The sequence below is a fragment of the Petaurus breviceps genome, unplaced genomic scaffold (assembly GCF_028583685.1).
Source record: "Petaurus breviceps papuanus isolate PSGF00001 unplaced genomic scaffold, PetGlider_PUasm1.0 91133, whole genome shotgun sequence".
In the NCBI taxonomy this organism is placed as follows: Eukaryota; Metazoa; Chordata; class Mammalia; order Diprotodontia; family Petauridae; genus Petaurus; species Petaurus breviceps.
Window position 1 is genome coordinate 88,336,552 of NW_027187419.1, and position 25,995 is coordinate 88,362,546.

General features: G+C 37.8%; 1 protein-coding gene and 1 long non-coding RNA gene across 2 annotated transcripts in view; one reads left to right on the plus strand and one right to left on the minus strand.

The window, feature by feature from the left end:
* Positions 1-10,700, minus strand: part of FAP (fibroblast activation protein alpha) — a 92,267-nt gene extending 81,567 nt beyond the window's left edge. Inside the window, exons 1-2 of the mRNA XM_069080190.1 lie at positions 10,477-10,700; positions 10,047-10,131 (exon numbers count right to left, since the gene is read on the minus strand). Of these exons, the coding sequence (XP_068936291.1) occupies positions 10,047-10,131; positions 10,477-10,482 (91 nt within the window). The 5' untranslated portion in view covers positions 10,483-10,700. The remainder of the gene's footprint in view (positions 1-10,046; positions 10,132-10,476) is intronic.
* Positions 10,701-11,497: 797 nt separating this feature from the next.
* Positions 11,498-25,995, plus strand: part of LOC138155227 (uncharacterized) — a 55,118-nt gene continuing 40,620 nt past the window's right edge. The window contains exons 1-2 of the long non-coding RNA XR_011166781.1: positions 11,498-12,197; positions 12,424-12,500. This is a non-coding gene — a long non-coding RNA (uncharacterized lncRNA). The remainder of the gene's footprint in view (positions 12,198-12,423; positions 12,501-25,995) is intronic.

Below are 25,995 nucleotides of genomic sequence, written 5' to 3' on the forward strand. Positions count from 1 at the left end.
TGCTTAATGTATTTAAACCCTGCTTTCCCTACTTTATATGGTTAAAAGGCTGCTAAAATGTCACCCTACAAGCAGAATTGACTTTCATAAAAATCTTTATGGTAATGCCCCATACAGGCTTATTGCTAATCCAATATTTACCTTGACACAAATTTTCACCTTTGAATTAGCATCTATTTTTATTGAACTTGACAGGTTTTTCTGCATTAATGCAGTCAAAGAAATAATATCAACAACCAATTTGACATGTGTAGTCTAGAGTAAATAAAAGATTCTGAGGAGAAAAATGCTTTGTTTTCTTCTATTTTTCCTCCCATACTTGTCCTTGCTCTCTACGCTGATTCTTAGATGATATTTTGTGTAACTTTACCTAATTGTTCACTCATGATTTAGTGCTTTTATTCAGCTATTTTATAAATGTATGCTATATCAGTGTAGACCCTCAGATTGCTAATTCTCAAGAACGGGACTAATGACTATAACTTTGTACAATTATATATAGTTTGTATATGCAGTTTGTATAGCTGTGTACACTTAGGCTCTAATAAATGCTTCCTCAAGGCTAATGGAAATGGTTGATAGGTAGTCAGGGGCAATCATAAGAGTGCTAGATTTGGGTCAGAGGACCTGAGTTTGAATCTTAGCTGTCCCTTCCTGTCTATGTGGCCTAGGCAAGTTAAATCAACCTCTTTGGACCTCAGTTTCCTTATCAGATAAATAAGTGGAGATGGAGGGGTGGCAAGGTGGCGCAGTGAATAGAGCATGGGCCCTGGAATCAGGAGGACCTGAGTTCAAATCCGGCCTCAGACACTCAACACTTACTAGCCGTGTGACCTTGGACAAATCACTTAACCCCAATTGCCCTGTCTTCGCCACTCCAAAAAAAAAAGCAACAACAACAAAAAAGTGGAGATGGATGAGATGATCTTAAATGTCCCCTCTAGTTCTAAAACTATTATCCTTTTATGAAAATCATCTGGACTTCTTCATTCAATATCTATTTATTAAATATCTAGTGTACATTAATAGTACTGAACTTGAAAGAAAGATAAATTAGACAAGGTCCCTTTTTGTAAGGACCTTAAAATCTGGTCAGAATAATAAAACATTTATACAAATAAATAGAAAAGAAATCAGAAAATGGCAATTTACATAAAGAAGGAACAAAGGTTTATGTGAGCAAATGAGGGGTGTGTTTCAGCTCGCAGAAGATAGTGCCATTTTCACAGAAAAAGGAAGAATTTGGTGCTTTCTGTTTTCTTTTGTGGACTTTAAATCTAGAATTTGGTAGCTCTGCTCCTGTCCTCCTGACTAGCTGAAAGAATTGAGTATAGATTTAGAGATAGAAGAGATTTCAGGGACCATCAAGCGTAACCCTTTCATTTTACAAAGGGGGAAATTGAGACTGAGAAAGGTTATGACTTTTCTAGGGTTACATATCAAAGAAATATGTGCCAGCATTGAAATTAAATTCTTCCCAACTCTAAGCCAAGCACTCTAATCTAGTTACCACAAATGAGAATAGATTTGAGATAACCATACCCTTCTCTTTCAATGCTGGAGATTCAAACATGGCATAGATGTTCTTTTCATAGGTCCTACTGAATTTTTTTTTCCTAATTGTAAACCGAGAGTGACTAAATCACCAGAGATTGCACGTACATGTGGTTCAGTGCTCTCCAACTCTTCATGAACCCATGAACCATATTATCCATGGACTTTTCTTGGCAAAGATGTTGGAGTGGTTTGCCATTTCCTTCTTTAGTGGATTAAGGCAAACAGAGGTTAAATGACCTGCCCACAGTCACACAGCTAGTAAGTGTCAGAGACTGGATTTGAACTCAGTTCTTCATGACTCTAGTCCCAGCTCTCTACCCACTGAATCCCCTAGATGCCTCCTTGAAAACATGAAGGTTCAACAATAATGAAGCGGCCTTAGGGCAACCATAGGCATAGAGCAAGAGGAAGCAGGGAGGGGGAACCCTCTCCGTTATTAATTAAATCCAAGGATGTCATTCAGTGTAGTCCACCAATAGCTTTGATGCAAGAAAGCTAAAATAGTAGATCTGGGGTGAGGAGTAGAAGATGGCCATAGTCTCAAAGAAGACAAAGGGGACTGAGGAGGAGACCACATGCAAGATGAACAACAGAGACCAAAATACATGGTCAAGGAAGCACTTGAGTAACTGCTCTGGAGTAAAACAAGCCAGAAAACTGAGAAGAGTAAGGTGGGGCATCTTTTTTCAGGGTATACTGCAGGCCAGGCTGAGCAACACATTTCTCTGGATGCATGGGCTATGGCATGAATGATCATTTAAAGAATTAGAACTCCAGCTCCTGCCAGGCACAGATACCCATGGTGCCAATTTATTGGTTTGGGGAATTGCTGGAGGGGATGGAGGAGATGAAGAAAATGGAGAAAGCTACTGAGTATGTGAAGCAAATGGGGCTTCTGAAGATGAGCAGTGGCAGAAACAGTTTTAAATTTCTGGCTTTTACACAGAGGAAGAGAAGGAAACATCTAAGCCATGGAAAAACTGGCTAACTGAAAGGGGCTATAAGAAATGCCTGTGGTGAGTGAAGCTGGGAGCTCCCTTAAACACGGCAGCCACTATATAATGATGCAAAAGATGGAAAAGAGTATTGGTTTTGGAAGGAGAGGGCCTGGACAAAATACCAGCTCTTCTTCTATCTGTATTGCCTAGGAAACATCCTTACTTCTCTGGGCCTCATTTTCCCCAGCTTTAAAAAGAGGAGTTTGGCCTAGATTATTTCCCAGGTGTTTTCAAGCTCTAAATCCTATTTTCCCGTGCTTTGCCAAGTCAAATTCATTGACTTCAGACTGAAGTAATATGCTGAATCTGGGATGATATTTGAGAAAAAAATAAGGAATTGTTCAGAAAGGAAAGCGTATAGTTCCCCTAAAGTATGTAGAGAAAGGTGAGATTGATAGGAAAGTCTTTATAACATGGTAACTGGTTCTTATTATTAGGTTCATGGAATCATAGATTAGAGGACATCTAGTTTAAACCCCTGATTTTATAGGTGACAAAGCTGGAGAGGAAAAATAACTTGCCAGGACAGGTCCTGTTCCTCAAGTTCTCATGTGATAATAAATTCCAGAAAGGGAATTTTAATCCATGTCCTCTAGGTCCAAATGCAGAGCCTTCTCCAATATACCAAAGAGCATATTATGTTTTTAAGGACAAAGTAGGAAGTATAAGGAGGACTGAAGAAAGAGCTTGTGTTTCTCACTCCCAAGAACACAAGGTGGTTTAGGGAAGCTGAGTATAAATAGAAGGTAGTGGCAGAAATTTATACCCCAAAGATATCAAAGAAAGAGGAAAAGGACCAATATAGAAAAATATTTTATAGCAGTTCTTTTTTGTGGTGCCAAAAAAAAAAAAATGGAAACTGAGGGGATGTCCATCATTTGGAGAATGACTAAACAAGTTGTTATATATGATTGGGATGGAATACTATTATACTGTAGGGAATGATGAAGGGGATGGTTTCGGGGGGGGGGGGAGAAACCTGGGAAAACTTATATGAACTGATGCAAAGTAAAGTGAGTAGAACCAGGAGAATAATCTACATGGCAACAGTAAGGTTGCAAAGATAATTAACTTTGAAAAACATAGCAATTCTTATAAACATAATAATTCATCATAATTCCAAAGTACTTGTGATGAAATATGCTATCCATCACCAGATAGAGAACTGATGAATGAGTGCAGATTGAAGCAAAGTTGTTTCTTTCTTTTCCTTCCTCCCTTCCTCCCTCCCTTCCTCCCTTCCTCCCTCCCTCCCTTCCTTCTTTCCTTCCTTCCTTCCTTCCTTCCTTCCTTCCTTCCTTCCTTCCTTCCTTCCTTCCTTTTTATTAAAAATGGCTAATCAATTTGTTTTGCATAGCAATGAGTTTTGTTGTACTTGCCTTCCCAAGAGATAGGGGAGGGAGAAAATTTGAAACTGAAAAAAAGACATTTAAAAAGTTTAAAAAAGGTGGGGGGGGGGATAACAGCAGCTAGATAGAAATCAAGACTTCCCTAATATAAGCTAAGTTTTCTCAGTTTGTTGGTGCAAGAGAAAAGGAATTTTATAGAGAATGATATGGATTAAAATCAACCCAATGCAAAGGGGTCTAGGAGAAGTGCCAAGTGGATATACCCTGTGCTAAGACGACATTGGCAGTAATTTCCCTTTATTTAAACATCTAACTTAAAGACCTAATGCTACATGTACCAGGTTACAAAACAAGCAGCACAATTCTGGTTAGATCGATACTTTCAAATGCTGTGGAATGTGGAATGTTGTCAGGTGTTTGGTCCAGGAATGGCAGTCTGGAACCCTGCCAGCCTTGTCCCTTATGCAACATGGTGACTAATTATCTCCTTCAGGCCCCAACTTTCTGGGATTATTAGTTAGTATAGCAGTAGTCCTTGGGTATAATTCCTCTGGGTAATAATAATTGCTGACGTTTATTTAGCACTTTATTATTTGCAAAGCACTCATACTATACATTCTCATTTGTTCTTCATAACATCCTTTGAGATTGGATAGCTGCTAACTTTTCCAAATTAAATTTCAAAGTAAATATTTGGTTGATGAATTTAACTCATTCTCTTTACCCCTCCCCCAAAAGCCCATCGCCACAGTTTTTATGTGCAGCTACTGTCTGAGAAAGATAAATTAAATCTGACCAGGGTATGATTTGAAAAATAGATTAACTCTGACCGGGGTATGATTTGGAGAAGACAAGTATGACTGTGTTATTAACATCTCCATTTTATAGATAGAGAAACTAAGACTGAGGGAGGTTAAATGATTTGTCTGTGGTTACACAGCTAATAAATGTCAGAGGTAAAACTCAAACCCAGGTCTCTCCTTATTCTCAATTCCAGCATGCTTCCATTACATACCACAAAGGCTGGAGTGTGGAATTATGGGAAGAATCACTTTCTTGTGATTTGTATCAGTGTAAATTAAATTAAATGATTTAATTTCATGGCAAGGAAAACAATTGAATTCATTGTTTCCTCTCATGGTGTCTATATTTGATGTTGTTCCCTAATTGTTTTATATATGTAAGAACTATCTCCCTAATTACAATGTAAATGAATGAATTGTGAGGACTGTACTATGTTTCTTTTATAGCCATTAATAATATCAAAGCACATAGGAGGAATGCAATAAATATGAATGAATTTCAACTTCACTCTCCTAATATGTCAATATTAAAATGTAATCTTTTGCTTATGCTGGAACCATACTTTTGGCAACTATCATTTATGATCTCCAATAGTTGAGCAGAAGTTGAAATGAATTTTAAAAACATATCCTTCTTCTAAATATATCTAGCACTTACTTGATTAACACTTAATTCCTGACAGTGCCCTTATACTCAATTTGTTGGCCCATCTTTTGCATAGTTACTCATAAACCACTTAAACACTAATTAACTGTGTTTTAATTATTTGCAATTTTCTGACTTTTATGTGAGTGCAAAACAGAAAATTGTTTCAATTATGAATCCAAGAAATTACAATTCACAAAAATGATTCACAAACAAGTGCTTCTTTCATCTTCCTTTTTCAACTCTTTCTTGAAACTTCATAATCATACTTATTTGGAATTCAGTTGATATTATTTTATTATTCTAGACTTAGAGGTTGAGGGCAAAATCTTTAAAAAGGCTGTGACTTTATTAATACATCTGATGACCTGCTCCCCCCCCCTTTTTTTATATTCATTAATAATATGGCACAATATGGTTAGTTAGGCAAGTCCGTAAATGCCTGGGATAACACTTCTCCCTGTCCCTCTGACCCTCATACAATGAGGACCACACAACTGCCCTGAAGTGAAATTTCCTTATCTTGTTTACAAAGTGCAGAGTAGCGCACAGATGGCACATATCTCCTACCTCCGTAAAACTAACAAAACATCTGTTTGTGCACAGTCATCAACCCCATCCCTGATGTGTAGCCATTTACAGAACCAGCACTTCAGTGATTCTAAAAAAGGAATTATAGATATGGAGATAGAAGGGACCGCAGAGGCCATCGAGTTCATTCTCCTCATTTTACAGATGAGGGAACTGAGGCCTAGAGAGGTTATATGATTTACCCAAGGTCACACAGGTAGTAAGTGTCAGAGGGGGATTTGAACCTAGGTCCTCTCACTCTTTTCTCTTTCCTTTGTATCACACTAAGATGTGGTCCTGTTTTCCAGTCACCCGGCTTATGGTAAAAGAGGCAATAAATGCTTACTTCTACTCTTTGTATTAATTTCCTAGGGCAGCCCAGGTTTAAGAAAAATAACCCAACTAGGCTCACTACTTATATCACATTTTGGTCCTTTCTTATTGGTTTCTCTACAGTTCCATATTTACATTTTCCTAAACACTGTTGTACTTATTGTCCCCTCTACTAATCACCCTGTGGCCAAAGTTAATCTATCTCTACATAAAAATGAAAGTGATAAAATTGGCTTTTGGGGAGGGGGGATTACATTCCATTAATCAATTATTTCATTCATTGAAAGTTAATTTGAAAAAGTAACTGATTATGTAAAATTCCTTTCCATTTTTCGAAACTTGATAATTTAAAAGGAATTAGGTTTCTTTTTCCCCAGACTTCAAGAAGTCTTCCCTTAGGTTATCACTGAACTCCTTTTGACTACCTGTTTCAAATGCAGTTTGCTGATGAGCTAAGATCTTTTGAGTGACTTGGAATTTAAGAAGTTGGCTGTGCTGTGACCAATAGATTAGAATTCTAGAGGATCAGAGTTCAAATGCTTCCTCTGATTCTTGTTCTTGGTAATTTTGGGCAATTGAATTCATCTCCCTGTGCCTCAGTTTCCTCAGGAAATGAGGGCATTGGATTCCATGGTTTCTTTCATCATTGCTTCTAGCTCTAAATCTATGATCCTATGATTTTATTGAATGTCAGTTAAAAAAAAAAACAGTTATTCCAAGTCATTGTATGTATACAAAAACACTGTTTTTATTAGGGGTATTTTTCGGATATTTTGAGCCTCAAGGTCATTTAGTAGAAACAATCCCATGAGGATAAAAAGCAAAACAGAAAACAAACCCAATCTGAAATAATGGGAAACATGAATTTAAGGACATTGGGAGCCTCTGTTTCCGGCTACTACTCCAATCAAACAAATTAAACTAAACTACAACCTCCTCCTTAGCTGTTTTCTAAGCACAATATTTTAGGCAAGGTGGATGTTATGTCAGTTAAATCAGAGAGATAGAGTGTTGTGGGTAAGTAATGGAAAGAAGAAGAGTGTATAGAACTCTATCTGATCCTAGCCAAATCACTTTAACAAACTCCTTGATTCTCAGTTTCCTCATCTTTAAAATAAGCTTTTGGCATTGCACTAGAAAGCCAATGAGGTCCCTTTCAGCTTTGGATCCATGGTCCTCTGGGCTATTAGGAATAATTAATTAATTAATCAAGATTATATTGTCATCTGAGGACCTAGGTCCAGAAGAACAGAGGTGCTAAATCTTTTGGTCTTTAAGCATTTTTATAGTCAGATATGACTTTTGAACTCTTTTAAATTAAAATTATTTTTCCCTATTTCATTCTAGTCTATGATTTAAGTTGTAGTGATCTCTAATTTGTCACTGACCATGAATACTGAATTCTTAGGATGGAAGTGAAAAACCTGGTCTCAAGTGTGCTTTAGTATTTGGATGCCAGGGTTAGCAGAATGTAGTGTACTAACCAGGTGGTTATCTTAAACACACCAACCTCTGTCTTTCACTGCTAATGGCTTGTTTCTTTGTTAAGTCTCTTTCTGGGTTCAAATATAGTCTGAGCTATGAGTAGACTCAGAAATTATTAAAATTTCAGAAATTCTCTCTTTAATTACCTAACCTTTGCCTCAGTCAGAGCTGGGGAAAATTTCTCCCTTTTGGAGTAAGCCTCCTCTTTCTCAAACTTGGGACTTGAATGAAATCATTACATATATCTCAATTATTTAAAAGTAGAGGAGGGAATAAGAATTTATATAGCACCTACTATGTGCCTGGCACTGTGTTAAGTGCTTTTACAAATCTTACCTCATTTTATCCCCACAATAATCCTGGCAGGTAGGTGCTATTATTATCCATGTTTTACCTTTGAGAAAAATGAGGTTAAATGATTTGCCCTGGGTTATATAAATGGTGTCTGAAGTCATATTTGAACTCAGGTCTTCCTGATTGACAGGCCCAGTGCTCTATCCACTGTGTCTTCAGGTGGCATAGGGATATAAACAGCTTCAGAGTCCAGCAACAAAGTCCTGCCTCTGACCTACTGGCTGGGTGACCCTAGGCAATTCTTCAACATCACTTCTCAGTGCCCTGGGAAACTTTCTAAGACTGTAAGTTTCAAAGTAGGCTCCCATCCTGCATTGGTAGAGCAAGTTTCTTCATTGGGAGTTCCTGATACTAATGAAATCATGTGTTCAGTAAAAAAAAAAAAAAGATATTGGTGGTTAAATTCCAAAACTCAAAGGATAGTCTATTCTTTTCTATAGATGCAGGTATCATAGGTATGCAGGCATTTAAGTGTGTGTGTATGTGCCTAGAATGGAGTTGGAGCAAAATATCTCTTTCTGTCCCCAAGTACTCATTTTGAGGGAACAAATAGAAGTGGTCATTTTCATGTTCTCTTGAGTTACTAAAAATCAGGTGCTATTTTCAACTAGATTGGCACTGAAATGGGTCAAAATCAGTTCTGAACTACCACCTGACCACCGCAATTGTAAATTGACACAAAATCCGTCAGGTAAAATCCTGGTCTTATTTTCCCTGTGTAACTCTGTGCCAAAGGGACACCTCAACAGCCTAACAGCCTGTGAACATTCCTTTGGGACCAGATAGCAGCAAGAAGTGACAAAAAAGCGTTGAAGACAAGAAACTATTTTTAATAACGACATTCTGAATACTGCTTTTCACCCTCTGTTAAATCCTATCCCCTTTCTAAATCTGTGAAAATTCTGTGGAAGTTTTGCATATTTGCAAGGAATGTATTTTCTGAGGCCCATTTTCATTGTAGTCCTTGAAAGCTCATGGAGCATTCAGACTGTGTTGTGTTTTCTTAACTTGAAGAATCATACCGTTTCCATTTGATGTTCCTATTGCTATCGATTTACTTCCAGCTGAAGGGACCTCTTGGCCAGTAGAATACATTATCTGTGTATTTTCCAAACACCAGAGCCTGGAGCTTTTTTTTTTTTCCCTATTGTTTAGAAGGTAAGGCTTACATAGATTTATATAAGGAAGCTAAGACACCAGATCAATAGGTTATCCTTATCTGGACATTTAATTTAGAATTCAAACCACCCACAGGGTAAGCGAAAAGTATTTGCTTTCCAGTGAAAAGCTAAAATAAAACTTAATCTAAGCTATTCATCTGGTGACACTTTCCTTTTCTGCCTGCCCACCATGATTGGTTGTTACCATAATACACACTCATTTTTAGAAACTAGTATTCTTTAGTTCAACTTTGAATATAAGATCCAACTCATTCTCTGATCTGGGCCCAAATTTATGTCTTTTAGCGAGAAAGCCAATACCTAAGTATTACTGGGCTACTTACTCAATTCTTCTACTGTTTAAATGAATACTTTCATTTTCTCTATACTATACACAGATACTCCTGAGACTTTCAGTCCCACAAAGATGATTTCTTTTTTTCTAAATAAACCTGAGAACAAGGTTGATGAAGTACTGAAATTACTTTTGAATCCATTAAATCAATGTCATTTCAAAAAAGTAAATTCATATGGGATGGGTGATACTTAGTGGGACTTGGGTGTTAAAATTTCACCTTGAATCTCTATATTGATATCTTCATTGGTTTAGTATATCTCTAATCTGTGATACTAATCATATTATATGATTTTTTAAAGCCTTATGCATACTAGCATGCTATCTTTAACAAATAAAACCGCAGGAGATGTTTAAATCATTTGGGAGCATGGCTACCACATCACAAGTTTCTAGATATTATGGGGAAACAGGGTAACCCACGGGAAGGTCTTACCTCTTGGTGGACGTAAAACAATACAGACCACAAGCAAGGCAAGTAGAGCACAGGTGACGACTCCAAGGACAATTTTGAGCCAGAGCTACACACACACACACACACATTTAAAAAAAAAGAAAAAAACTAGTTGCATTCTCGGGGTCTGCTTAAAAATTGAAGCAGCAAAAATGTGTTTGCACCTAAATCCTCTTGCTCCCACCCTACAAAGCATTTGATTGTGTTCTTTCACCGATCTGACTGTAATTGCTGGAACCCCTCCAACTCTGAAACTATGTTTCTACAGTATATTCAGCACAATTTCCCATCCCCGGCCCCCTCCAGGAAGTAAATACTAATGGACAAAAGTCTCACCTTCTAAACAAAAAAATCTCCTAACAATAGGTCCAACACATTTTCTTTAAAAGACATCTACTTTCCATATACTAACCTTCATTTTTCCAGATGTTTCTGAAGGAAAGAAAATCCTCTCTTCGGAGTGTGGGTCACTGAATCTATGAGAGCAGTAAAAAAGAAGCAGTCTGTTTTCGCAGTTGGAGGCCAAACCCAAGACCAGATTTTTTTTTTTTCCGCGTACTTTTGAATGCTGTGCCAAATTTCAAAGGGTTTCTGTAAAATTAGAAACAGATTTTGGGGGCATTCTTGGCCTTAAAATGACCTGTGGGTGGCTCTAGAGAGGTTTTATAGCTCCCCTATCCTTGTAAATTGTACGCTAACATCTGCTTACGTTGACATATAGTTTTGTGTTTTGTTTTGTTTTGTTTTTAAATACATGTCCAGTTTTATGTTTCATTTTCCCCTGGAAATCACTTGAAGTATGCTTTGGAAAACCACTGGGTTTAAAATAACTTTATTTGCAACTAAATGAAGGATTAAAAGTAAAACATTGCTTTTTCTGTATATGTACTGTCTGACCAACTTTTAACAGCAGATGACAATGAAGGACTGTATAAGAAATATAGGACTATATAAGGATAAAATTAACCTTGTCTACTCTGTCTCTATGGGGAGCTTAAGAAATCCTGGAAAAAATAACTGTTTCTCTCAATCCAATCCCTTTGTCTGTATGGCTCCACATGCAATTTTGTCAAATATAGACATTCTTTAAAAGTAAAATGTCATAATTGAACTAAAGATTTAATGATTGATTATGAGTTAGATATGTATGAACATGTTATAAAAACTAAGATTATAAATAATTCATCAAATACCTATGAGCAGAGTGGGAATGACTGTTAGAAATGTCCTATTTTTTCCTCCTGAAATAAAATGGACTTCTATGTGGTTCTGGAATGAGAAACCCAAGAACATGGAGAGTATGTTAAAGTTGGCCAGTCAGTGTTATTGTTTGCTATTTATTTTAGCCTTCTGAAGGTCTGGATACCAGCTGAGTTCTTCTCTAGCAGAGACTGGGAAACTTACACGAGAGGTTTCACACTCAGACTTTCCCTAGACACACCTCAGTGAATTCCAAGATCATGAAAACTTCTGCTGAGGAAAATGAGTCATTAGGCACTTACTAGCACAAAGATGTAGCCACCACAGGTTTCTGGAAGACATCTCCATTTGCAGATGGCTAGTACATGACATCAACCTTTCTGGAGTTGTAGCAATCAATAAGGGTCTCATTATTACTAGGTGGTGCTTCCCAGTGACCCAAGTGGCATCCTTGATTTTTTGACATCTTAAGGCAAAAGCTCCTAATCTCTTCTTGACCTTCAGGCAAATTGTTTGCTTGTGGTTCTGCTTGGGATGATTCGTTTTAGTTTGGGAATTGTTCAGAGATAATATTCTGGGCAGTTCTGCTCCTTCTCTTGACTGTTGGAATCTCCGATTCCACTCCAGGCAGCTGCATGCAACAAGCTTAGCAGGGTTTTGTGCTCTGGAGTGAAAACCTCTGCAGAACAGCTCCACTTTAATAAATAATTACAGGGTAATTAAAATACATATTATTAGCTTTGGGAATGGGAAATTTCATTGCACTGTGACCGGTCTGGGTTACAGATGAGTTCTTCTATGGTGGCAAGTAGGAGCCAACAACAAAAAAAACAAAACTCATGGGTCAGGTTCTCTCAAGAGAAAAGCAGTGTTCTGTGATGAAGTACAAACTAATTTAAGTCTAAACTGGTAGCACAGAGGAAAACTATGAAGGTAAGAAGTTTCTTCTTTAGTGGTTTTCTTTTTCACTTTATAGCTTAGACTGGCTAAGATTTACAGTCACGTAGATGATTCCAATGGTGACTTCTGACATACATCTCCTTGTTAAATCTGTTTAAAGGAAAACCAGTAAGTTTTGACAAAAATAAAACTGACATTATGCTTGTTTTATCATTTCAGTATATTCTAGAAAAATCTGAACATTTTACTTCTATTCTAGTAACTCAGATGTGTGCTTTTGTTGGTGTATATACCCCCTCCATCGAAGCAGATTGCAGTCTCTCCACAATTTAGCAGGTAAATCATTCATTCATTAATCAATCATTTATTAAAGGCCCACCAGGAACCAGGTATGATGCTATGTGTTAGAGATACAAAGATAAAATAAAACAGTCCTTGCCTTCTAGAAGGTCGTATTATATTATGGGGGAAACAATATGTACAGGGAAAGTAATACAAAATTAAAAAAAAGTAATTTCTAAGATGAGTGAAAGGCACTAGCAATTGTGGCAACCAAGCTAGGTTTTTAACAGTTGCAGTGGCTGAAAAAATTTACCACACTGTGGCCGGCCTGGTGTTGAGCTTGTCTGAACATAGCCTGTTCCTCAGACAACAGATATATCAGGTGGGGCTAAGCCTATACCAGCCTTTCCAGCTGAGTGGGACCTGACGGAGCTTGTGCTAAGCTGGCTTAACTTTCTGGGACCCCGGGTTGCCTCAACACTGATGAAGCAACAGTAGGGAACTTTAGCAGAGGGATCCTCTTTAGAGGTAATTATTAAACATGCCAAAACAATGATTCTCACAGAAGCCTACATGATCATTTAAAAGAGTGTGCCTTTAAAAACATAAGCTTAATGAATAGATAACCTTAATCATCAGGTTATTTATTCATTGGACTTTTGGGGTCCAAATTCAGAATGAAAGTCAAAATCAGAATTTCTTATGCTGACCCTTTCATTCTTTATCAATTGTCAGTCTGAGTCAACAAGCACATCTACTATGTGCAAGACACTGTCAGATACTGAGATTACAAAGACAAGAACTAAACAGTTCTTACTCTCAAGGAGCTTATATTCTAATAAAAGGATATAACTAGACAGATGGAATAGTGGATAGAGAGCTAAACTTGGAGTCAGGAAGATTTGAGTCCAAATCCTACATAAGTAAGCTCTGTGACTTTGGGTAAGTCACTTAACTTCTTCCAGATTTAGTTTCCTCATTTATAAAACAGGCATAATAATAGCACCTACTTTATAGAGTCATTATCTATAATAGGATCAAATGAGATAATATACACAAGTACTTTTCTGCAAACCTAGAAGCTCTGTATAGTAGCTATTATCATTACAACAGATGAACAGATAAATTAATACAAGATGATTGGAGAAGGGAGAGAATAGGGACAACTCTGAGAGCTGGAGGGATAAGAAAAAGTAACTACAAGGACTGACACCCAAGTTGGACCTGAAGAAAAATAAGGATTCTGAAGATCAGAGATAAGATGAGGGGATTGGGGGAGGGGATGAACTGAATTCTGAGCTAGGGGAGGGTTTTCGTGAATGTACTGTGATAGGGACTGGAATGCTAGGTCCAGGAAACAGCTAGCAGGCCAGTGTAGTTGGAACATGGAATGCATGAAGAGGAACAATATGTAATATGATTAGAAATGTGTTGAGAGGCAGACTGTGAAGCACTGCCTTAAATGACTGATTGAAGTGTTTGTGTTTTCTCCTTGTACAAAGAGGAGTCATTGAATATTTTTCAGGGAGGTCAGATCTGTGCTTTAGGAAGATGGATTGGAGGGGATGGAGACTGAAAGCAAGGATACCAATGAGAAGGCTTACAATATCCAGGAAAGAGGTGATGAGGGCCTAAACTAGGGTAGTGCAATATAAGTTGAGAGAAAGAGAAAAAGAAAAGAGATTTTGTGGAGGTAGAACCAGCTTGACTTGGCAACTGATAAGGAAGTGAGGGAATCAAGTATAACTTGGCAACTAAAAATGTGGATGACTGGGAGGGTGTTAATGCTTTCAACAGAAATAGGGAAGTTTGGAGAAGCTACATGTTTAGTGGGAACATGATAAGTTCCATTTTAGACATTTTGAATTTGAGATGCCAACAGGACATCCAGGTGGAGGTATTCAACAGGCAGATGGAGATACAGGACTAGAGTCCAAGAGAGATTAGGGTTGGTTAGTTAATAGACAGGACAATTGAATCCCTGTGACCAAATCAGATTGCCAATGAGTAGGCTATATAGAGAAGAAAAAAGCTTCAAGGCAGAGCCTTGGAGTCACCTGCGTTTAGAGAAGAGAAGATAGATGATCATCAAAGGAAATAAAATTGTTTTCTACATGCCAAAGCAGGGCAACATATCCAGAAGAAGGAGAGGATCATGGAGCATGCAGAGCCTGACTGGTTGGTCATCATGTACTTGAATCGGAGAGTTCTAATTAAGTACTCCCTGTACTACTAGAAAGGAAATAGGAATGAATGTATTAAATTGTGGCTAAAATGATCTGTTCTCTAACGATGGCAGTTCCATTCCTGTGATTTAGTCAAAACTAGGCCGTTATTTCATTATTTTGCTCTGGAACAATGATTGCAGCCATCTTTTGGCTGTTTCTAGGGTGAAAGCCAACACTGACTTGACACAAGTTATGAAAAAAGAGAAGTAACCATCTCAGGTTGCCTCCCAGAGTACATTGAAAGCAAAAACAAGATCAGGACTAACACCTTCTCCAAGCAAGGCTATCTTGATGTGGGAACAGAGAAGTAAAGAAAGGGAATCACTGTTATGATGGCACATGTGCCCCAAAGCATTATACCACATACTTTTACCCATTCCCTGTTATCACCTCTCTTAATTTACTACCCCTCTTTACTATCAAATCAATCAACAACAAATTGGTCTCTATTCTCAAGGAACTTACATTATAATACATGACAACATTGCAACATGCATATATGTAGGTGGATAAAAAATTCAAATGGAGGGAGGGGAAGAAACAACATTGTATGTACTGTATATCAGGCACTGTACTAAGTGCTTTGTAAATATTAGTTTCCTTGATTTTCACAATAACCCTATGAGATTGGTGCAATTATCCCTATTTTACAGTTGAGGAAACTGAGGCAGACAAAAGTTAAGTGACTTGCTCAGGGTTATACAGCTAGTTAGTCTCTGAGGCCAGATTTGAACTTAAACCTTCCTGACACTAAGTGTTCTATCCACCATATGACCTAGCTGCCTATAGAGTAGATACTGGATAACCAAAGAGGGGAAGGCATTATATAGCATCTGCCATCCATGTATAATCATGGACACACAGAAGCTACCAGAGGGATACAAAAAACATTTTGGATTTAGATGACCTCTAGTTTCCACCCAGCTTTACCCTTCTATAAAAACTTGATTTAATTTCAAAGTCAACAAATAGAAAACATGTAAGGAAAATATACAATGAAAATCTTTCCAGTTTGTAATTAATACCTATTCTCCTAATAGACTACATAATTAGATTCATGATGTTTTATTATAGTGAAAGCTGTTTTCAACTTTTTTATGGCTCATAGAGACCCAGGAACTTATTTCACCAGCAAAGTAGATTAAGGAAGAAACATTAACAGAATAATGTGATTCTCTCTAATGTTGGATCTGAAAAGCTCATGAAATGTAATGGCTCCTTCATATATGAAATATGTCATATATTTCACATATTAAAACTTCAAAATAGCAGCTGCTTGGGCACAGTTAAATACTAGCAGGCAGGAGTAAAATTGCCTAGATGGTGTTTGTGTCTGTATTTTCTACTTTGATAAAGTTTTTTTTGAGATGAACTTGTATTTCACTAGCAAATTGGACCTAGAGTTAATGTGGTCTGATTATAGAGACTTTGTGTATAATGAGGCTGACTTAAATGACTTCTAAGATTCCTTCAGCCATTCAAATTATATGATTATTTGTTATCAAGAATCACTGCTCCCACTGCAAGAGGTCAGTCAGTCAGTCAGTCCACTAGCATTTTTAAGTCACCTACTATGTGCCAGGCCCTATTTAAAGGGCTGGAGATACAAAGAAAGGCAAAAACAAAAACAAAAACAAAAACAAAGCAGTTCCTGCTCTCAAGGAGCTCGCAGTCTACTCTTAGGGTGGAAACAGCATGCAAACAACTATGTGTAAACAAGATATTCAAATATATAATCAATAACTATGAGGTGAATAAATTGGGGGTAGTCTCAGAGGGGAAGTCCTAAGATTAAGGAGGGGGAAAGGCTTCTTATACAAATTGGGAATTTAGCTGGGACCTGAAGGGAGCTAGAGAAGTCTAGAGGTCGAGATGAGGAGGGACAGACAGCATTCTAGGCATGGGGAACAATCAGGGAAAATGGTCAGTTAAGAAAGATAGTCTCAGGTGTGGGGAACAGTAATAAGATCAACGTCATTCTGCATATGTCTAACATTATCAAATTGCTTGCCTTCTCAATGAGGGGGGGGGAAGCAAGGGAGAAAGAGGATTTGGAATGCAAAATTTTAAAAAATTAATCTTCAAAAATTTTTACATGTGATTGGAAAAATAAAATATATTTTTTAAATCAAATTTTAAAAAGGATTGGTGTCACTAGAACAGTGAGTATGTGTATGGGAGTAAAGTTTAAGAATGTTGGAAAAGAAACGGGTTAACCTGATATAGGGTTATAAAGGATTTTTAAAAACATAGGGCTTGATTCTGGAGACAATAGGGAGTGACTAGAGCTTTTGAATGGAGGAAGGGTGATATGGACAGGCCTGCATTTTAAGGTCTTGACGGCTGAGTGGAGGATGAATTGGAGTGGGGAGAGAGTTGAGGCAGAGAGATCAACAAGTAAGCTATTTTAATATTACAGACATGTGGTTATGAGGGTGGCAATGTCAGAGGAGAGAAGGGGGTGAACATGAGAGATGTTACAAAAGTAGAAATGGTGGGATTTGACAAATGATTGGATATGGGGGTAGGGAGACGAGAGAGAGTGAGGAGTCAAGAATAACATCTAGGTTTCAAGGCTGGGACCCAGTCAACATGATTTTATGATTTTTTTTTCAGCTTCATTCAGCAATATGTGAGTAGGTGCAAAGGCAGCAGATGGTGAGGGTAATTCAAGGCTGGGGTTTGGAAGGGCAAGCTCTTCAATAAGGGCGTGAGGTTTGAGGACAGTTGAACTAGTTTGCCCAGGTGTCAAGTTGGGGAGGGGATTCCAGAGCAGGCCAGGTTATCACCTGGGAAAGAAATGAGGGCAAGAGAGACTGGAGGTCATGTGAGGATGAAGAACAGGGTTTCAAACTGCAAAGACAGAGGAAAACGTGGAATGACAGATTATGATCAGATAAAGGCATTTCAGGGTTCGTGAACACAAATGAGGAACACTTAAAATCAAGGTTATGATGAGCTCTGTGTGTAGCTGTGATGGAAGAATAGGTTAGGAGTAAAGAGTAAGTTGAAATGGGAAGTGAGTGTGATAACTTGGATATATCAAAAGGTCTGTGATTTCATCAGCCTATATGAGCCTTCCACTAACAGGGATCATAACCTCTCCCTTACCTCATAAGAGGACCTAATGACTGCAGGGCGAAAAGAAATAATCAGGTGGCCAACCATTTGATGATCTTCCATTAATTTGGCTATCCTGGGCAACAATCAAACAAACATTCCCTTCCCAGAACCCAACCTTAAGGATTTCATTTTGGCAGACCTCCTAAGAGTTTGTGATCTGCTGGCATAGTCTTGGTAAACCCAGGGTGACCACCAAGCCATGAAGAGCCATCAGAGTGATACATGAATGTACTGCAGTGAAAAAAAAAATCTAGATGGCCCTCAGTTTACTAAGTTTGTGACACAAGAAATAGGAAGTGATTTCCTTGTTTACTTTGGGTGGTCTGGCCTTTCTCATAGGATACAATTTTGCAGATATAGAAAAAGTTGGAGAAAAGAAATTAGGAATGAATTGTTTATAGAGAAAGGGTCAAGGAATTGAGGTAGAGAGATTATACAAAATAAGAACTTTTCAGTTCTTAAGTGAATGCTCCCTGTGCCCAGGAATACCTATGTTATTACTAAAATTAGATCATTAATAATAATAGTTTAATTCCTGTGATGATCTTTGAGAGTACCTTTCAAAATGTGCTGCAGTTTTTTTTTTTTAAACTTAAGAATTAGTAATGAGATCCAAGTGCAGCTATTCATTTTTTCCCATAAGACTTGAGGTTAGCTTACTAGGTATTTTGTGAGAAGTATCAGTTTTATGGATTAGTAAAGTGAGGATTAGCCTTATCCTATATCTATTTCCTCTTGCTGTTATATTTCATGAGCTTTTAATAGAATATCACTGTCAAAAATAATTAGATTGTTAATTAATTCAGAGTACCTCAAAGTGACTTGTTTTCTACATATGCATCTTTTCTATTTATCAGAGTAATCATATAGTCTTAGATCCTAGAGATCACAGGGAATATTTGTTATCCCTACTTCTTTATGAAATCGATGTGCTAAAACTATTAGGATTGAGGGCTTAAAATTATTTATTTATTTTTAGTTTTCAACATTCATTTCCACAAGATTTTGAGTTACAATTTTTTCTTTCTGTCTTTCCCCTACCCCAAAATAGCAAGCCTACTGAATACCCCTTCCCCCAATCTGTTCTCACCCCCCTGACTTTCTAGTAGGGCAAGATGGATTTCTATACCCTAGTGCCTGTATATCTTATTTCCCAGTTGCATGTAAAAAACCAATTTTTTTTTAAGCATTTGTTTTGATAACTTTGAGTTCCAGATTTTTTTCCTTTCTTCCCTCCTCACCTTGCCCCCACTGGGAAGATAAGCAATTCAATATAGGTTGTACAAGTGTAGTTACCCAAATCATTTCCATAGTAGTTATATTGTGAAAGACTAACTATATTTCCCTCCATCCTATCCCACTCCCCCCCACCACTTATTCTATTTTCTCCTTTGACCCTATCCCTTTTCAAAAATTTTGCTTCTAACTACCCACTCCCCCAATCTGACCTCCCTTCTATCATCCCTCCTCTTATCCCCTACCCCCCTATTTTCCTGTAGGGTAAGATACCCAATTGAGTGTGTATGTTATTCTCTCCTGAAGACAAATTCAATGAGAATAAGGTTGTCTCATTCCCTTTCACCTTCCTGCTCTTCCCCTCCACTGTAACAGTTTTCTCTTGCCTCTTTTATATACCCTAATCTATCTCTCCCTTTCTCCTTCTCCCAATAAATACCTCTCTCACCTCTTAATTTTATTTTTTTAGATATCATCCCTTCATATTCAACTCATCCTGTGCCCTCTGTCTATGTATACATGAACATACATATGCCCACACTCATATATATGTTTATATACATATATACCCTTCTATACATATATATGTATGTGTACATATATATTCCCTTCAACTATCCTCATACTGAGAAAATTCTTATGAGTTACAATGATCATTTTTCCATGTAGGAATATAAATAGTTCAACTTTAATATGTTCCTTATGATTTCTTTTTCCTGTTTACCTTCTCATGCTTCTCTTGCTTGTATTTTAAAGTCAAATTTTCTGTTCAGCTCTGGTTTTTTCATTAAGAATGCTTGAAAATCCTCTATTTCATTGAATGACCATATTTTCCTCTGTAGCATTATACTCAGTTTTGCTGGGTAGGTGATTCTTGGTTTTATTTCTAGCTCTTTTGACCTCTGGAATATCATATTCCAACTCCTTCACTTCCTTAATGTAGAAGCTGCTAAGTCTTATGTTATTCTGATTGTGTTTCCACAATACTCGAATTGTTTTTTCCTGACTGTTTGCAGTATTTTCTCCTTGACCTGGGAACTCTGGCATTTGGCTATAATATTCCTAGGAGTTTTCTTTTCAGGATCCTTTTCAAGAGGCAACTGGTGAATTCTTTCAATTTCTATTTTGCCCTCTTGTTCTAGAATATCAGGGCAGTTTTGCTTGATTATTTCTTGAAAGATGATTTCTAGGTTCTTTCTTTGATCATGGCTTTCAGGTAGTCCAATAAGTTTTAAATTATCTCTCCTGGATCTATTTTCCAGGTCAGTGGTTTTTCCAATGAGATATTTCACATTGCCTTCTATTCTTTTATTTGTTTGGATCTGTTTTATAGTATCTTGATTTCTCATAAAATAATTAGCTTCCAATTGCTCCAATCTAATTTTTCAAGGAGTTATTCTCTTTAGTGAGTTTTTGAAATTACTTTTCCATCTGGAAAATTCGACTTTTTAAGACATTCTTCTCATTGGCTTTTTGGGCCTCTTTTGACATTTGAGTTAGTCTATTTTTTTAAGGTGTTATTTTCTTCAGTGTATTTTTGGGTCTCCTTTAGCAGGCTGTTGACTCACTTTTCATGATTTTCTTGCATCATTCTCATTTCTCTTCCCAATTTTTCCTCCACTTCTCTTACTTGATTTTCAAAATCCTTCTTGAGCTCCTCCATGGCCTGTAACCAATTCATATTTTTCTCGGAGGCTTTTAATGCAGTTGTTCTGACTTTATTGTCTTCTTCCCACTCCATGCCTTGATCCTTTTTGTCCCCAAAAAGGGATTCTATGGTCTGTTTGTGCTTCCTCTACTTGCTCATATTGCCAGCCAATTACTTGACTTTTGAGCTCTTTACCACAGTAGAACTCTGCTTCTAGAGTGGAGAGAGCCATGTCCCAAATCACTGGGGTTTTTGCAGCTGCTGAAGCTATTAGGAGGGTGCCCTCTCTACAGCCACCACAAGCTCTGGTACACTGGCCACACACCCCAGGACCACCATCTAAGACTGTGATCCAAATCCAAGCAGGTTAAAGAATGGGTGATTACCCTCTGAATGGCTGCTTTGTCCCCCTACAATCTGCAGGCCAGGAGCTCCTGAGGCAGCCATATGTGGTGGCTGCATAGCTGCAGTGCCTTTGCTGCTTCTCACCCCAGGGGTAGGGGCTGGACCACACTCTTTCATTCCTCCCCCCCCCCCCCCCCCCCCCCACTCCAATAGAGTTCCACACTAACCTTTTAATTTGTCTCTGGCATTTATGGGTTGAGAAGTCTGGAAACCTCCACAGCTGCTGGTGATTCATTCTCCTGAAATCTTCTCTGGCCCTTCTGGTCTGCTAGTTTGGGCCACCCCAGGCTCAGTGAGGCTCACGGCTTGGCTCCCAGCCCAGTACAATAGACCTTTCCTGTCGGTCTGCCAGACTGTCTTTAGCAGGAGATTTGTTTCTCTCTGTCTCTTTGTGGGTTTTATAGCTCTAAAGTTTGTTCAGTCATTTTTTTTTACATGTATTGGAAGAGAGTGGGAGCTCACACTAAGTTTGTGCTTCTACTCCACCATCTTGGCTCTGTCCGCTGAGGTTTTTTTTTTAAAATAGATAATACGCATCTATTTTAGGAATTGACTTAAAAATGGCAACCAATTAATAAAATTACACTATTAGATTGAAATATTATATAATGTCCACTGTGTTCCCACTTGAAATATTTCTTTTTTTATGTTAACTTCTCTGCTCTTTAATTCTTGCATTTGGGCCTTTTATTGAATACAGCAGGTCCTCCTTTGAATAACAGTCATCTGTGCTATTACAATACATTGCTGTAAAGATTATTCTTAAGTTTACATAGAAACATAGACTTTTCTCTTTTTAAAGGTTTTATTGTCTTTTATTTTTACATTATAGTCATTTCCAAGTATATCACCAGTAGCAAAACTGCCATCTCTCTTCTATTTCCTCTACCCCTATGTGAGTCTCTCATTTTTAACAATCAGTCAATAAGTATTCATTTGGAACTTACTATTTGCCAGGCAAAATATAAAAATAATTAAGCAAAACCAATCAATAGATGACCATGTCTGACAATACACAATAGTTTATATTCATAGTTTCCAATAAGCACACCTCTCCAAAGAAAGGAAGATAGTACATTTCCCCAACTCTTCTCTGGGGTCAAGCTTGGTCATAGAACCATGAACCATTACCCAATTGATAAATGGTCAAAGGATATGAACAGGCAGTTTTCAGAGAAAGAAATTAAAACTATCTATAGTAATATGAAAAAATTCTCTAAATAACTATTGATTAGAGAAATGTAAATCAAATCTATTCTGAGGGACCACATCATGTCTATCAGAGAGGCTAACATTACAAAACAGGAAAATTATAAATGTTGGAGAAGTTGTGGGAAAATTGGAACATTAGTGCATTGTTGGTAGAGTTGTGAACTGATCCAACTATTCTAGAAAATAATTTGGAATTATGACCAAAGGGCTATAAAACTGTGCATATTGTTTGATCCAACAATACTACTTCTAGGTCTAAAGAAATCATAAAAACAGGAAAAGGACACACATGTTATATTAACAATCACCCTAGCACACTCATGATAGTCTTCGAGCACAGGTTCTTTGATCTGCTTTTAAAAGAAAGACTGCTCAAAAAGAGGTTAACAATCCTACTTTTAATTACACTCACTAGTTTAGGGGAAAAGTCAGCACCCTGAACTTGGAGAAAATACAAACAGAAAATACAAGCAGAGAAATTACAAGTAGAGAAATCAGCATAAAGACCAACAGACAGGGCTCCAACTGTCTGAGTAAAGCAATATTGCTATACACTTTACACACATCACTGGATTGAGGGAGCACAGACAACATCTGAGTAGTCAGAGGACTCTGAACATACAGCTTCTGAGAGTCTTGACCAGGAAATCAAAAGATTCTTCTCATGAGTGAACCCCCAAAGCAAAATGCCAACCTCCCAGAATATATAACAAAGACTCAGCCCCTGATTGGCTCAGAGACAGTAGGCACAAAACCTACGTGATTCAGCACAGCTGTGAATTATCAGTGTTCAAAGGAGATTGATACTTCAGATGTTCATAATTTAGCCTGAACCTGTGAAACTGAACTCCAAAAAGAAAACAACAAAAATCCCACCTTGCTTGCACTTACACATGTACAAAAATATTTATAGCAGCTCCTTTTTGTGGTGACAAAAAATTGGAAATTGAGGGGATGCCCACCAACTAGGATATGACTGAATAAGTTGTGGTATATGAATGTAATGAAATACTATTGTGCTATAAGAAATTATGAGCAGGTAGACTTCAGAAAAACCTGGAAAGATGTACATGAACTGCTGCTCAGTAAAATGAGCAGAACCAGGACAACACTGTACATTTTACATTGTACAGCCACATTGTACAATAACTGACCTTGATAGACTTAGCTCTTCTCAGCAATGCAAAAATCTAACACAACTCCAAAAGATGGAAAATGTTAAAGAACTTGAGAGTCTGAATGCAGATGGAAGCAGATTATTTGCTCTCTTTTTCCTTTGTTGTTTCGTTTTGTTTTGTTTCCTCTTTCTCGTGATTTGCCCCATTAGTTCTAATTCTTCTTTACATCATGACTAATGTGAGAAAAAAAAGAAAAAAAGAACCATGAACCATGATCAAGTCAATTTTGCCACTGTTCCTGAATGGGGTGAATTAATCTAATCCCCTATCACCATCCCTGCAACTTCCCTATCAGAGTGCCTCTCCCTGACCATCATTCCTCTATGCATTATATTTCCCCATCAGAATATAAGTTTCTTGAGATCAGGGACTATCTTTGTTTTTGTATTTGTGTCTCTAGAGCTTAGTGTTTACCAGTTGTAGGTATTAGTAAATGGGTTTTTTTGCACTAATTTGCTCATTCAGTCCATGCCACAGTGTTTAGCTTTATTTTAGTATGCTTTTCATATTTACATTCTTATAGTCATAATGGTTTTTCCCCCATTATTATACTCATTGTGTATTTTGTTTTCCTTGTTCTACTGGTTTTACTCTGCATCAATTCAAACAAGCCTTATCAGTAGCAAAGACTTCTGAAATCCTCCAATGGTTCATTTGTACTTATCAATAGTGATAAAAACACTCATTCAAAAGTGTAGTAATCATGCTTTCTAATTTGCCATTGTGGATAAACACTTATTTTCCATAATACTTTTTCTGAGTTAAAATATAAAGTACCTAAATTGTCTAATATTTTTTCCCATGCATCCTAACTTTTACTGGGCTCTGGAAATGCCTGGTCCAAAGATGTAGATGCAAGGACACATTATAATTTTTTTTTGCTTTTTTGGAGGGCAATTGGGGTTAAGTGACTTGTCCAAGGTCACATGGCTAGTCAATGTTAAGTATCTGAGGCTGGATTTGAACTCAGGTCCTCCTGACTCCAGGGCTGGTGCTCTGTTCACTGCACCACCTAGCCACCCCTAGGACACATTTATAAAGAAAAAAAGTCATTGTGTGAGATTTTCTCCAGTTTTCTATATTGTATTTAGCATAGATTTTCCAAGAACATAAAATATTTTATAATCTTTAGATCACCATCTGCAAGGAAAATTTGTAGTAAGGTACTCAGGCTTAGGAACTCAAATAAGAAGCATCCTCAGGAAGCAAATTAAGGTTTCTTAAAGACTAACTCAGGGCTAAATAATGGATTGTATTGTGTGAGAGTTTGGGAGAAAAAAAGAGAAAGGAAGAATGTTGGAAAGCATGAAGTAAAGGCTTGGAAGGGGATGCTTTGGCATTTCTCAGATGTGGGGGAGGGGAATTACAGCCTCTGAAAAAGAATCAATGCAGGGGTTGGGGGGGGGGGAGAGCCAAGAGGGAGAAGTGGCAAAAACTTACCTGAACTCTCTCAATTCCTCTCCAAACATCTTTCAAATAATGCCTCAAATTGATTTCTAGAATGATAGAATCAACAACAGGTTGAAAGGAAACAATTTTCCAGCCTGAAGACGACTTAGGAGGAAGGCAGGAAAGTCTTGTCACCTGTTGTGGTTGGTGGTTGGTCCCAGAGCACAGTGCAGATATTGCTATAGTGCCAGCAGCAGGCTATGCGGGTGGCTGCAGTAATAGCAGCACAGCATGGGGAGCTCTCAGCCCTAGACAATAAGGGAGTTGGATTAATGGTCAGAAAGCGATTATAAGGGATATTTTGTTGGCATTGGTTTTAGGATGCTGTCACATTGCCAATATGCAGTTCTGGGTCACAGCAAAGCGGAGCACTAGCTCTTGGAGTCACAGGAGAGCAAACATTCTGGTGATAGTTCTGGGGCAGAGGAGAGGCTTGTGGTCACTCATAAAAAAGCAGTGGCCCTGGTCTCAGTTCCAAGGCCGAAAGGAGGACTACTACTGATGGCTTCAGCAGAGTCAGAGCCTGAGTCACATTCCCAGGGTCAAAAGGAATGAGAGCACTTGCAGCTGCAAGGGAATAAGAAACCTGGTCACAGTTCTAGGACCAGGAGGAGTACTGGCAATTGTGGCTGCAGTGGAATAAGGTCCCTTCCTTAGTGAAAGATCAGAGCATTGACCAGGAGAGCAGTGACCACTCCTCTAATTAGATCATACCACTTTGGAAGCACTGAAAACTTATAGACCCCAAGAACTGGCTCTGAAAACAGCAGCACGAAAAACTTGAAGCTTGAGACAGTGGCCCTTCAGTCATCAGGAGAAGAGCCCAACTTCACCATAAGGGTAAAAGTCAAGAAATGAGCTGGGAAAATGAGTAAACACACAAAAAAAAGAACCTGACCATAAAAAGCTACCACGATGACAAGGAAGATGAAGATGCAAATTCAGAAAAAGACATTGATGTCAAAACAGCTGCAAGCAAAGGCTCAGAGAAAACTGAATTAAACAACACCCAAAAGGAATTCCTGGAAGAGCTCAAAAAGGATTTTAAGAATCATATAAGAAATGTAAAT